General features: G+C 44.0%; 1 protein-coding gene across 1 annotated transcript in view; it reads right to left on the bottom strand.

The window, feature by feature from the left end:
* MFSD9 (major facilitator superfamily domain containing 9) overlaps nt 1-10,510 on the bottom strand; it is a 203,706-nt gene extending 193,196 nt beyond the window's left edge. Inside the window, exon 1 of the mRNA XM_069636926.1 lies at nt 10,278-10,510. Coding sequence (XP_069493027.1) covers nt 10,278-10,385 — 108 coding nt within the window. The 5' untranslated portion in view covers nt 10,386-10,510. The remainder of the gene's footprint in view (nt 1-10,277) is intronic.
* Between the last annotated feature and the right edge of the window lie 3,821 nt (nt 10,511-14,331).

Genomic DNA, 14,331 nt, shown 5'->3' with positions numbered 1-14,331 from the left:
CAGTCTCTGTTGCTATAGTTGAGACATTAAAGATGTGAATTCGTATCTTAAGACTGGCAGAATTAAAAAGGTGTTCTGTGCGACACCAGTGGCCTCTGAGTAGGGGCAGCACTGGACAATAATTCAAATAAAATAAATAACAAAATCAGGTGTGGAGAACAACATTTCATGGGTCCCTTGTGCAGTCATCTAGCTTTATTTTTTTTCTCCATAGAAGAGTAGGCAATTCACCATGTGTTTGCGTCCTGGCTCAAGCGTTAAGCTTAGAACACAGTCAAATCATACCTCCATCATTGGATGGAATACAAATGCTGATCATTGAGTCTTCAGTAGCACGAAGTGAAATAAACTAAGGGGAGCACTATCTTGGAAGGCAACATGACAAAATGACTCCATACCTGCAATAGCGGCTCTCCAAATATGTTATATGAAAAGCTTAGTGTGGACGTAATACAGGTAAGAAATTGCATTTTAAAAAAGAAACATTCGGCAGTCACCTTTCAAAGAATAGACATTTTTAATTGCATTATCACAAACTTTGATAACCAGTATGTGGCTTTGTGGACCTGATGCTAACCCAGCTAGCAGCCAGGAGGTTCCAGCAGGTGGTACAACATTTTAATAGTGAGGGGTTTTAATGTATAAATGTTGTCCAGCTAATCTTCAAACAGGCCTCAGAATGTAGGCTTGCCACTAACCATTTACTAGTGGTGACATTTGGAGAGTATGAAAAAGTGTGATGTGCGATGTGCATATGTGGAGAACGGAGGGGGTGAGTGACTGTCTAGTAGCTTGCAGCATGAAATGTTTACCCCTCGTAGCAACACGATACGTGCCTGGGTCAAATGGCGACTACTAACATGTGGCTTTATCACAAATCCTCTTCTCTGAAGTTGTTCCATATTTACGTAATGTAATGTACAGTGGTCTTATATGGCGGCGCCCTTCTGCCGATATTGTTGGAATCGCTGCGCAAGGCTCTGCAAGCGGGAAGTGGCGGAATTGCCCATCTTTGTTCCTTTTTAAGGGCACGTAACACCCTTTCCCCAGAGACAGCCACTGCACAGGAAAATGGGATGGGAACAGGTATCAAAGGGCACACCCATTCAACAAAGCATTAGACCTCACAACAGGATGCTGCTTTTGTAAAGGCCTTTGATTCAATTGAGAAGGAAAGGGGGCGTGTTTCGTGTAGCTAGAACAGATCTGTACAGTTTGGGGACGATTCTGCCATCTTGTTTCTCTCTGCCTCTCTCTCTCTCTCTCTCTCTCTCCCCCTTTCCTGTCCCTTCCACTTCCTGTAGCACAAAGCGCTTTGGGTGTCATGTCAGAAGGGGGAAGTCGACTAATTTCAAGTAGGGATTGAACCCCTAAAGCAGGTTACCTTTAGGACAATCACATGTGGGCTTATGCCTTTAAATGTAGGTGTCGCTCAATATTTTGTTGATTGCGTTTGGAAGAATTCAGTAGACCTCTGTTGAGACAGTTGATCTTTACAAAGTCCTTCGCCAGTGAGGTGAGGACTGAGGGCCCAAGGAAGAGGCGAGTTCTCTCCCATCACCACCCCTTACCCCATTGATGGTGAACTGCTGCTGGGGTAAGATTTGCCTCTCTAACAGCCACAGGAAGCACCATGCTGAAGGACCTGTGCAGTTGAGTGCCAGCCACCCTTTGGTCTAGGAGCCCAAGAACAAGGACTAATCTGCTCCATGAATTCCTGGATTGGGATTCACAGAGAGCCAAGACGGTCAGGAACCTTATTTTAATTTCCTCAAACTGCTTTTGAACAGAGTTCACTACATCTTGAATCACAAGACCTGGGGATGCGTCCTTTGGTACTCAACCAAACTCTTTGAACCAGCGTGCTTGAATCTCAAACCAGCTCAATGCCGCATAGTACCTTGCAGAGCCGGTCATCTGCTAGATTCTAATCAACTGCTCACTGCAATATCCTGGCTCAAATCTCTAAAGTGTCACTTCGCAACCCTACACAAGTTACCACATGTCTTGAACCGACTTGACGCCTTGTAGTGCTCGAGTGAAAATGTGAGCTAAAATATGGCGTCGATAATCAGCCATTTTGGACATTAGCTTCCAACCACAGGGAAAGTCTTAGATGAACCCTTTTAGCATGAGATGGGTTTTATCCACTGTCTGGATTTTTCCACTCTAAGGGTGCCTCTGATGTTTGTTGTCTGTCACTCTGGCCTGAGACGGAAGGTAGAGACCCACACCAAATAAGAAGAGAGGGGTAATCCACTGACGTAGAAGGAAAAGTCTTATTGAGAAGGAGGACCCGTTGGCTGAGGTGTTCTCTCTGCCTACCTGCTTTGGCGCTTTGCAGTGTTGTGCCAGGCGAGATGAAGGTTCTCTACAGCTGCACTAACAGTGATTGTCTTTGTGTTATTGTATGGTTCTATGTTTGATACATAACTGTATTCCTTTGTATGTTGTTTGTTAGTAACTGTGAATAAAGGGCCTGTAAAGTGCCAATTATATTCTAATTACTGGTCTAAATGTGTGTTATTGCCTCCCTGTGTCCAAGAACTTTACCTTGTGTAGGGGGGTATGTATTACGTACCTGAGGTCCCTACACATTTTAGGAAGCAAAACACTCCTGGGAAAACACCAACCTACATCGCTCCAATGCTGTCTTGGAACCGCTTGTGCTACTACATTTGATCCGACTCAATATCATTTTGCGGATTGAACACTACTTGCTGCACCCAAACTTGCCTCGAACCGCTTGCACAACAGCTCGAAGGCCCAGTTCGATGCAGAAGAACCACCAACAACTGCAACAAGGTATTTTTGACTGGTAAGTGCCCCCTTTGTCAGTTTTTGGGCCCTAGACACTGGTTAGATCACTTTGATACCATATGCACCCAAGAATATATCCTTTTTAAAGAACTTAGTGGCTTTTACTTGCCTTTCACATGCGATTCATGAACCAGAGTGTTGTAGCTTGCTTTCTTTGCTTATTCTTTGTTCTTTACTCAGGGGTTGGTTTTGTGTAGTGTTTTCTATTTAGGTACAATTATTTATGTATTTATTTAGTGTCAAAGCCTGCAGGCATCAGGGCGCACACCAACACAAAAAACACGACATAAAAGACGGAAACAGAAGAAATCAAGGCAAGAGGGGCAGTCAATTATTCAAATAAAAACTTTAAACCACATGGAATTTGTTCTGATTAAAGACTGTTGAATCTGATACGCCTGGGGTTGCTGTTTCTGGTGGCATTCTCTCCAATGCAAACCAATGGGAAAATTAAATCTCTCACTTTCCGTGAGAAAATCTCCCTTCCAGGTGCTGTAAAATGTTGACAAGTAACCTTGATGCCTTTGTTTTGGACTGTTAGACTTCTCCATTTGGGTTGCAACTGAATCACATTCACACCCCTCTTGGGAGTATAACTTTGCCTCAGCCCATGTTACCAGAAAGCAGGGCCGGTCTTAGACCAGATTGCACCCCAGGCGGGAAGCATCGTTGGCGCCCCCCATTCCCCTCAAAAAAAACAAAATTGAATGTCACAAATGTTCTTAATGGTGCACTCAATAAAGAACCAGATGGAAATGTAATACAAAATGCATACATTCGATATTAGGTGACAGTCTTATAATGTTACTTGTATTATGTGTCCAAAAAGTAACCTTTCTTGACTTTCACATTGCAAATTCGAAGCATAAGCACACATTTCTAACAATTAGACATGAGAACATTTGCTTAAGTTCCTAAATTGCAAACTGGTCTCAAATGCCAGCTTCACTGCAAAGTGTGTGATCCTGGACATTAAATTTTATAGCACTGTGATATATTTGTCAAAATTTTAAGAGCCTAGAAGTTATTCAATTCATACTGTACCATACATGCCAATATTATCCATTCTATTATGGAGATGCTAGCCCAGTCCTGGATTTAAGTTTGCATTCTGGGACCTGTAGTCCTGGATTTATAATGGGGAAATCCAGAACGACAAGTCCCAGAATGCAAAGTTAAATGCAAGACTGGCCTATCATCCTTTGACTGGAATAGATATGTTGGCCTACATGGTGTACGCTATTAAAAAAAGGCTCCTTCAAGGCATTTGTTTCATTTATACATCAGCTTTTTAGAGTACCAACCTTGGTTGGGTAATACTGTATATGTTCTATGTAAAGTGTTTTGGTGAAAGCATTATATAAAAAACATATCATTATCATTGCTGTATTTGTGAAACTCCCCTACTGAACACTCGGTGCTCGTACAAGGTGTAGTCAACCAATTATAAAATAGAGGCACTCACACTGTAGATTGGTGACCACTCTACTCAAGCAGGCCTGGCTGAAGATGTGTGGGGGGCCATTACAACATGATGGTTGCGGGCCCCCTGCTTTGAGTGAAAAGAGTCTGCAACACCCGTATGTTGCATACATTACAATGACAACAAAGGTAAGGTTAATAGCCACCCATTATCACAAGATGGTCAGCCACCAAGGAGCTTAAAGATGAAATGCCCACTGGAGAGCTCTAAAGCTTTCTCTGTCAAAAAATGACTGATATAGAGGAACCAGTGTTGGAAGGCTCTGAGGTGATAACACTTCTCTATATCGTATGGGAAGAGAAAATGCAGTTTTAGAAATTAATATATTGAAAGACTGCTGACTGGCAACCTGGGGGCAGTTGTTGGGGGCCCCCTGAGGCTCAAGACACATTTCATTTGAAAAAGTTGAAAAGCCCTGACGCCGTCCCTATACTGGAGTACAGTGGGCTTCGGTAGGTACGCAGTCCTTCAGCCTTTATTCACCACCCATGTAAACTACAGAGGCCTCAGAAACTACAGTTCAGCACCCTCTTTCACAGTGATCTTAAAAGCTTCACATCTACAGCAGTGGCATTACCCAGAGGCCAGTCTCCTGTCCTTAGAGTTCAGAACTCACCTGTCTGAAATAAATCTCGGCACAGAACTAGGTGATTTCCCTTGGGGGCGGGGGGTTGACTCACTCACCTGCATGATGCTGCAAGGACCCATTTACCTGCTGTTCTAGTGAAAATCTACATTGGGCATTTCTATCACACCACTGGAATATGATTTCAAAAGGACCATTTTACATAAATTACATGCATGGGATATATGATATCTCTGATGAGGAAGACATTACAAGTGCCTCTCTTCTGCTCGGCGTCCTCTTCCCGTTGTGGGCGATACCTTGACAGCACCTAGATAATATGACACTGCTTGTGACACCTCCTCCTCAGTCCTGCCCTGACTGGACCTGCTGCTCCTGTGCCTGGGTCTTGATCCTCCAAGTGTGATGGCGATTAATCTCTTTAGAGTGCCCAGTCCCTGCTGTCCGGCCAAAGTATGAGTTGATGGAAAAGCACAGCCAGCTGAGCAATCACCCCCTGACTGGAGTACATGCGCTGAGGAGGAGGCACGTGCGGTCAGACCTGGCCAGGCCCGAAGAACTGTCAAGCAACAAATGTTGCTTTCCACTATGATGCAAAAACTGCCATGCAGACCCCAGGTGCACTGCTAGCCTGGCTTTTCCCACTGAGTCTGCTTTCGATTAGCACTTTGTTTTTTTGTATGCAGGTAGTAACGTAGTGTGCTTAACTTTAGCATAATAAAATGAAATGATGCAGCACTACAGCATCATGCATCATGAATGATGGTGGTGCTGGAGCCCTTTTGGAGGAGTTGGACAGGCACCCCCTAGAGCCTGGCACGTCAGGCAGCCACCTGCACAGCCTGATGCAAAGACCGGCCCTGTTTTCCTAGTTTCTTGTTCCTTGCTTCTTGTTCCTTGTTCTTGAGTCCTTGGATTTCAGATTGTGTCTGCTTATTAGAAATGGCTGCTTCCTGGATTGCCATATCAGGTTTCCTCTGTATTTGGGTTTGCACTTTCCAATGCTTTCCTATTCATGAAGAGCTCTTTATAGCTTTGTTCTACAGTTTCTTGCACCTGCTGTGTTCTGCATTGTCAACTTGATCCCTGAGACTTTCCTCTTTGAGTGAATTCTTATTTGTACCCCCTTTTCTCTTTCTTCCTTGGGTGAGGAGGTGAGAGGATGTGGGCTTTTGATTGTGTTTCCCATATCCTACTCCATTACTCTCTCTTCCAGTCTGTTCCTGGTTTTCCCTTGTGCTCCTTCCTTTGTTCCCTATTTATTGTTAGGTGTGGTGTGAGATTTCTTCGTGCTGCCTATGTTTTCCTCTCTATCATGTAATCACTATTCCTACTTAGCCCTTGCAAACTATCTTTTGCAGCATTAGATGACATGGGAGCCATCTATACTAACTTTGCGGATGATACACAGATACTCATCCCAATCACAGGCAATCAAAAACAGGACTCTAGTCTCATAAATAAAATCTACTCTCTCATCCAAAATTGGATGGCAACAAACAGTCTCTGCCTCAATGGAGAAAAGACTGAGATCCTCATTGTTGGCCTTCCTGCTCGACTGAAAAGGTAACACCAAGACTATACATCTATTGTTATAGATGGGACTCCTATTCCTACCTCAAACCAAGTCAAAACTTTAGGTGTATACCAAGACTCAAGCCTCACCATTTTTCCCCATGAGCCAACATGTCAACTCACTCGCCGCATCCACCGCCTACACGGCTAAACTCATTGCCCTTAGTCGACAATTTCTCACTGCACAAAATTGCATCACCCTAGCAAGAGCCCTTATTCTCTCTAAATTAGACTATTGCAATATACTCTTGCTAGGTACCACTAAGACAAATTCAGGCAAATTGTAATTATTGCAAAATAAAGCACTAAGAGTAGCACTTGCAATCAAAAAAAGGGATCACATCTCACAGACTAGGAGAGAGGTACACTGGCTACCAACACAAGCTAGAATACTACACAAAACACCACCACACACAAATGCATCACCCACAACGCCCCTACATATCTTAATCAATGCATTACTCGTAAAACATCAACTAGAGCTCTCAGATGTAACTCTAGCACTCACTTACTCATCCCCCGCTTCAAGAACTCAAGAACAGGAGGTTCCAGCTTCCGTGTAGCAGCTCCCAGAATCTGGAACTCACTCCTGTCGAACATAAGCAGCAAGCCTTCCCACACTCACTTTAAGAAACTGCTAAAAACCTGGCTATTCAACTAATTCTAACCTGTCTGCCTCATTAGCCCTGTTTATCACCACATGTTGCTGAATAACGTGACTTGCTTTGTAACTACCTTGCCATTGTTATTATTGTCATCTGACTTCTTCCTCCCTTGTAACCATAAAGCTCCACTGTAACCTCGTAACCTATGCCGCGATACCCCCAGGTTTGGGCGTATAATAAAATGTAATAAATAAATAAGTTATCCTCCCTTTGCAGCTACAGGCTTTTTGGGGCCACTGTTTGATCAGCAGGGTCTGTGGTCATCGCTGGCATCCTAGATGGTGTTTCTCATCCACCTGAGTATTGACTTTCAGTTGCCCTACATTATTAAGGGCGTCAGCTCACCGACCAATTCATTGCTTGTCCTATATGTGGGCTTGGCGCTCACAGTACCTGTAACAGCCATTCTGGGTGATGAGCTTCTTGACTCTCCTACTACTCATAAGTGCTTACCCTTCATCCCTTTTCATACATTTGCATCACATTCGACGTGTAATGACCTTTTCTGTGAAGTCTCTTTTGTTGGTATCAAGGCATTGGGAGGGTTGCATGCCTTTTGCCACACAAGGCCTGGATAGCCCTCCAATAGGCACGTTGTCTGCAAATATAAGGGTACAATGGTGCTACTGATTTGTTATTTTTGTGTGCTGTGTATGTGTTCAAAAGCCATCTGCCACTAATGTTACCAGAAATGTTGGTAAGTTGGCCACACTACAAGAAAATGGCCACAACATACCACGCAAAGCCTCCTTAGAGAGAAGTGCAGTGGAGACTTTGTGGCGGCCAAGTGCAGGGTCAGACTGGGCCATAAAAGTGTCTCGGGACCAATGAAAAAGTGGGCCACAGTTGCAAATGGCAATTCATTCCTTTAGTGACAGACTGTTTGAGTAGTTCCCAATAGTTTTTTTTGTTGATAAAATGTGATGCAAATGATGCATTTTGAAGAATATTTATTCAGCGACACTAGTGGTCAAAACGATTATGATTACGTCAAAAGTAACTCATCAAACTGGCCCACATTGGCCTATTGCCCTATAGGCCAGTCTGAGCGTGGCCAAGTGACAGCCATTTTGCTTTGCATTTTAAAGACAATGTGAGAGACAGGGTGGTTTTTTTGTCCATTCTCTGTTAGCGCCTCTTTAATGTCAGCATATCCACCAATGGCTGCTGATGATTTTAACAGCAAGATACTTGACTCTCCTGTCTATGTAGGGTGCCAAGATGACCCACCCCAGATGCCTTGTCGCATTTAGGTGTCTACGTGTCTTTGCGACAGGTAAAAGGGAGGGGCCCTTACGTTCTCTGGCCCCAGGGATGCGGCTGCCGGGTGAAAAGGATACACGTATTGATGACTGTCTGGTATGTAACCAAAAAGCATTTCTGGGAATACATTGAAATGATAGCACAAATATGTGAACATTGCCTCTCACGCACACACACTCCACTCTGAACCTCTCGCTTATCCACAAGTAATTGCATGGCTGGAAGTTGTTTTTAAATGAAACTTTATTTAGGTTGGCATAGCGAAATGAATGTGCCCCGATACACATACCCTCTGCCCCCATTTTCAGGCTAAAATCTCCCGGCGAGCTTACAGCCTGCAATACAATCTCTGGGAGATGAATCCTATGTCGACTCCGATGAAAAGCAGTCCCCCGGGTGGAGGGTGCAAACCACCGGCACGCAGTGAGGAGAGGAGTGCGGGGGAGTAAAGAAGCATAACTTCAAACATGTGACCGGGAGAAGCGTCCATGCGTTGCTCGATGTAGGCGCACATTCAGCGAGGGACAGGAAATCCGCAAGGATTTGGCAAATGGGAACTTTTATTTTTGATTCAACGAAAGTAACCTTTCTTTGACAGTCAGTGTTTTACATTAGTGCAGGTTTGATGGATGCAGCGGAAAAGCTGCTGGTGGTGTTGGCGCCCTTTTGGAGGAGTTGGGACAGGCGCCCCCTAGAGCCTAGCACGTCAGGCAGTCACCTGCATGGCCTGATGCAAAGACCGGCCCTGCCAGAAAGTGAAGGAGATATTTCTCTTAACTGTGCAGGTTTAAATGTTTATGATTGTATTGGCTCTATTGGTTTGTATTAAGTACAAGGGATGAGTAGGTGCTTTAGCCTCGACTCAACCTTGTACTCCTGTAGAAGTTACTTCATCACAGCGAGGGACAAGTGGAATTTATGGTAGGTGGAACTTGAGAGTGGTGTTTTCCCCAGAGAGAATAAACGGTTGCTGGTGTGGTGCAAAGCATGAACCAGGCAGCTTTTATCAGAGAGAAAGAATACATTTGACTTCGAGAGTGTTGTGTTGCGTTAAAAAGCTGTGGACAATGCCCAAAAGTCAGCGACGACTAGGGGAGACAAGCTTCTCTTGGACGGTTAAAAAAAAAAGCCAACAAAAATGAGGCACAAGCAAAACGAAAGTGACAGGTGTTTAATAACGGGCCCATTTTATCTATAAATTACTCAGACTAATCACAGGGGGAGGGAGGCAATGTGTGTGCATTCACTGACTTGATTTTTTTTTTTTTTTTTACGGGTCACAGACTTACACGGGCTTTGCCCACATAATCAAGTACTGACCTCGCTTACGCAAGCATGCACTACACTGAATAAACATCAACGCGGCCAACGCAACACAAGAGCCGAAAGCTGTTCCGTGCAAGTGTCAACTGCTTGCCAAGATTTGCAGGAAATAGATAGGGGGCTGGAAGACTTCGCCTTCGGGGTATGGTAAATGTGAAAGCAATATTTTAAAGGCAATCATAACAGGAACAGCAGACAGAACGTAAAGTAGAAGTATGAAGGAGACAAATTCCAATTCTGATACTGCCCATTAACTCGACAATTCAAATATCCCGTAAGAATAATCAGGAAACTAACCCCCAAAGCAAAATTGTTTTTTTTGTTTCTTGTTAAAGCCAGGTCTCTTAGAAAAAGAAAAAATAGAGGAGGGGCTGATCTGTGCTTTAAGACGCTTTACATCTCAATATCTGAATGAAACTATACAACTGTACTTTGAATTTTCCCTTAAAGCATGGCGTCCTGTTTAACGCTATGTTGCCGTGGACTTACTAAAACTGTGCTTTGCCCCTCTTCTATTTCTCTCAAACCTATTAAACACCCAAAGCAATGTAAATAGACTTACTAAAAACCCCACCAGGTGCAGACAGGACACGAAATAGGTGCGCTTCCCTAGCGGAGGGAGCGCAGTCCTTGGGAAGTCCTTGTCCATTTGATCAGAAGATGCACTCATCTCTTTTTAGTGAGCCGGCGCCATCCTGCAACTACGAATAATATTACGTTTGCAGAAAACTGCTCGTGCCTGTTTGGCAGAGGATAGGAGCGCTTCTTATTTGCTCCGCCTTTTTTCAGGGTCAGACATAGCAGACACTAGACTGCATCTCACATCTCAGACATAAACATAATGTGGGTGGAGCCCTGAATTCCCTAACATTGTAGTTTTAGATAAACATCAACTCGCATTTAGTTCATTTGTGTTTGTTAGCTGTGTACGCCCTTTCTACTATAGATGGATAGAACGGGGCGGGCGCCGTCCCTTCTGTGTTTAAAAAAAAAAAATGATTTCATTGCAAACAACTTCCACTTGATAATACAGCGCCGTATCCGGGACCAGAACCCGGGTCGAGCTCTTGTGAGGCAAGAAAGTTAAGCACAAGAATCTGAACAGATGAATGTGAAACAACCTTATTGACTTTTTGCTCGACAGGACACGCTTTCACATTTCAAAATCTTTATTATTTAGCAAGCAATCTTTAGGAAATGTTCTCTTGGTAAATGATTGTTTGTCATATGGACTTTCGTTATTTGGGAAATACTTCTTAAAATGAAATATGCAAGTATATTTCTATTTACATTCGCTTCCTATGAGTCAAAATCCACTGCGTACACCAGAGTCCCCCCACCCCACTTCTTTTTACTGATTGAGCGCTGATGGATATAATCAAAGTCGTCTGGGGTGTTGGTAAGACCTGCCCAGTAGTTTAAGAGGGAGGCTAATTCAAGGGGGTTCTCTTGTTAGGGTGTATGGCCTAGGTACAGGCGGGTGTGCTTGGACCACGCCCCCTAACAAGAGCCCGCCCCCCTGGCCTATTGGGGACTTGGTAAGATCAGGAGAGCTGGGGTCAGTGGCAGATTTAAGGCAAAGGGCCCCTGGGCAGCACCTGACACAGGGCCCTAAGTTGGGCGGGTCAAGGAGGCGGAGCCTTAGGTGGGCGGAGTTAACTGTGGTCACAGTGCACAATAGCAAACTTTAGGGACAAAAACAATTTTTTATCTAGTTATCTTTATTTTATTTTTATTATTTGATTTGATTTAGCTGAATTCAATCAACTTTTCAAATTTACATATTTATACAATTAATAAAATGAAATGTTGCAAATAAATAAATACATGGTTCATTATTTGATACAAAATTCACATTGGTACAAAGTATAAAAAAGAACATGTGAGCGATTTAAAATCACATATATACATTGAATTTCAAATAATCACATGTTTATATAAAATCTTCTCGATGCGAACCCATAATGATTTCATTCTCCCATATTATGGCAAAATAGAATTAGATACATTGTGTAAAATTTAGTCATACCAGTTTAGAGATGTATTTCTGTTTGTAAAATGGTTTCCAGGAAATGTACCATTGATTTCATGATTGAAAATCTAGGACTGTTTACTAGGATACTCCATATCTCCTTTTCATCTCGGTCCACATACAGATTTATAAGTTCGGTAAATTGTTTTGATCGTAAAGATTTTAAGTGAGGACATGTCACTATCAGATGTTGCAGTGTTTCTATGGTGGTACCAGATTTACAATAACGACAATAAATCTGTTCAACATCTATCATTTTTCGTCTCGCCAGAACTTCTCTTGTTGGCCATAAGTTCAGTCTTACACGTAAGAACTGATTTCTAATTTTAGCCGAGGGACACCTCCGAAGATAGCTAGTCATTTGTCCCAGACAGTTAGAGCGAAAGATGTTTATATTGAAATCTTTATACCTTGCACAATTTTCGTAGTTATGAATCCACGCCCATTGGTAGTATCTTGTTTTGGCTCTAGTTGGGTTCTCTATTAGATTCTGTAGAGAGATGTTAGCTTCCAATAGAGTGTCCAAGAGCCCGCCCCCCTGGCCTATTGGGGACTTGGTAAGATCAGGAGAGCTGGGGTCAGTGGCAGATTTAAGGCAAAGGGCCCCTGGGCAGCACCTGACACAGGGCCCTAAGTTGGGCGGGTCAAGGAGGCGGAGCCTTAGGTGGGCGGAGTTAACTGTGGTCACAGTGCACAATAGCAAACTTTAGGGACAAAAACAATTTTTTATCTAGTTATCTTTATTACAGTTACCTAGGGGTCTGGCTAACTGGAAACAGCTGGGCCTCCTCAGCAGGCTTTGATATTAATGCTAAATATTGGAAACCTAGAGAACATACGTGTCCTTGTAGCAGAAAAGTTTTGTCATTCTGTTTGTGTGGGCGTTGCTGCAGCCATGCATTGCAAAATGGCAGAATTTCATAGTGTTAAGCTTTTGCTGCACGGGTTGGAGAGTGAAAACCTCGGATCTGTGTAAGGGTGTACTAGTATGGAATTACAGAGCCCTTTACAATATTTTGTACCTGCGTGTACTTTAGATGTAAAACAGATCAATGTGGACAGTGTTAAAAAATCAACCAAGAAGATAATTGATGTTTGTGACAACAGTGTGATGAGCTGCTTGTGATCGCTGCAGGACCAGATGCTGTATCTATTAGTTTATTCATTTGATTTTTTCCCCAAAAGGTGATAGAATGCTGTGACACTCCCCAACCATACCACAATCCTATGGGCCCGATTTACAAAACGTTTCCAATGGAATTTTCCATTGAAAAGTGCTTTTGTAAATCAGGCATATGGCATCTTCTAGGGTAGGGCTGTGTTCCGTAAACTTCCTAAATAAAGGCAAAGTAAAAAAAAAAGCAACACAGAACAACGTGCTGATGTGGATTGTTGTAATATTTAATAACCACTGCATTTGTCCATTTGCCTTTTCTGCCAATTATTCCTTTGCGCATGCACCCCGCTGCGTTTGCTCCTTTCCACACAATCAATTGGCATGACACAGTATTTCAAATGGCAAACTTGGCCGCAGTTTTATTTCCATGACAACAGAATTTTTTGTACACATTTGTGAACTTCAGTCTGTAAGTGTGGTGCTTGCTTGCCGGATTTCCCTTGCTTCCCCCTATACTTTGTATAGTAGGCCCCCAACTCCCCCGACCCATTGTACCTTAGCCTATCCTGCCCGTGCAGGTGTCCGTGGGTGGGGAGAGTGCCGTTTGTTTTGGGGGAAGCTGAGCCTTATTCGTTACCACCAGACGCCCCCGCCGTTTAGGCCCCCAAGAGGCGCTGGTCCAGAAGAGCGAAGACCCATTCCGTTTCCTTCTGGCTCGTCGGAGTCTATCATTTGTGCTTGGTTGCCCAAACACCGCCACGCCACTAGGTGGGTTCTCGCCCACTGTGGCTCCCTCCTTCCTCTCTCCTTCTCATAACTCCAGCAGTTTGGTACAAATGTTCCAGAAAAAGAGCTCCATTCCTTTCGAGGACAGGTGCACCCCATCTTTTAGGAAGTACTCGGGCGTCTTCCCGTCAATCAAGCCATGCCTGAGTTGATGGAAACCTCTGCCCCTGAAGAATTTTGCAATGGCCCCATTCAGCTTCCTCCTTGACTTCTCTACTGCTGAATGGCTCTCTGCCCCTCTCCCTCTCCATTGCGCCCGGGGAATAACTTCAGACCATATAATTTCCGTTTCGCCCAATTGTGCCGCGATTTCCTGCAGTGAGCTCGTAATGTCCTTCAACAGGACACCCCTCCCCAGGCTGGTCAGGTAGTTCCCTCCCAAGTGTGTCACCAACACCTCTGGCTTCTGCTGCCTACTCAGCAATTTCCGCAATTGCCCCTTCAGCTGAGCCCGTTTCATCCCTGGCACCCCGTGCCACTCAATCCTGAATTCGCCAGCCGTCAACGCCTCCTGCTGTTGAATCCAGCTCGCCTTGGCCCTTGAGATGAACAAATGCCCCACTACCCACACTGTGCATTTCCTCCTTCCTTGTGCCGCTGGGAAATGACAAATGGAGGGAACGGCATGGTTAACTTACATTTTTTCAGGCCTGATATAACGTTTGTAACATCCCGAAGACC

Source organism: Ambystoma mexicanum, chromosome 7p (genome assembly GCF_040938575.1).
Source record: "Ambystoma mexicanum isolate Mex_15411 chromosome 7p, UKY_AmexF1_1, whole genome shotgun sequence".
NCBI classification, from domain to species: domain Eukaryota; kingdom Metazoa; phylum Chordata; class Amphibia; order Caudata; family Ambystomatidae; genus Ambystoma; species Ambystoma mexicanum.
This window is presented reverse-complemented; position numbering and strand designations above follow the sequence as displayed.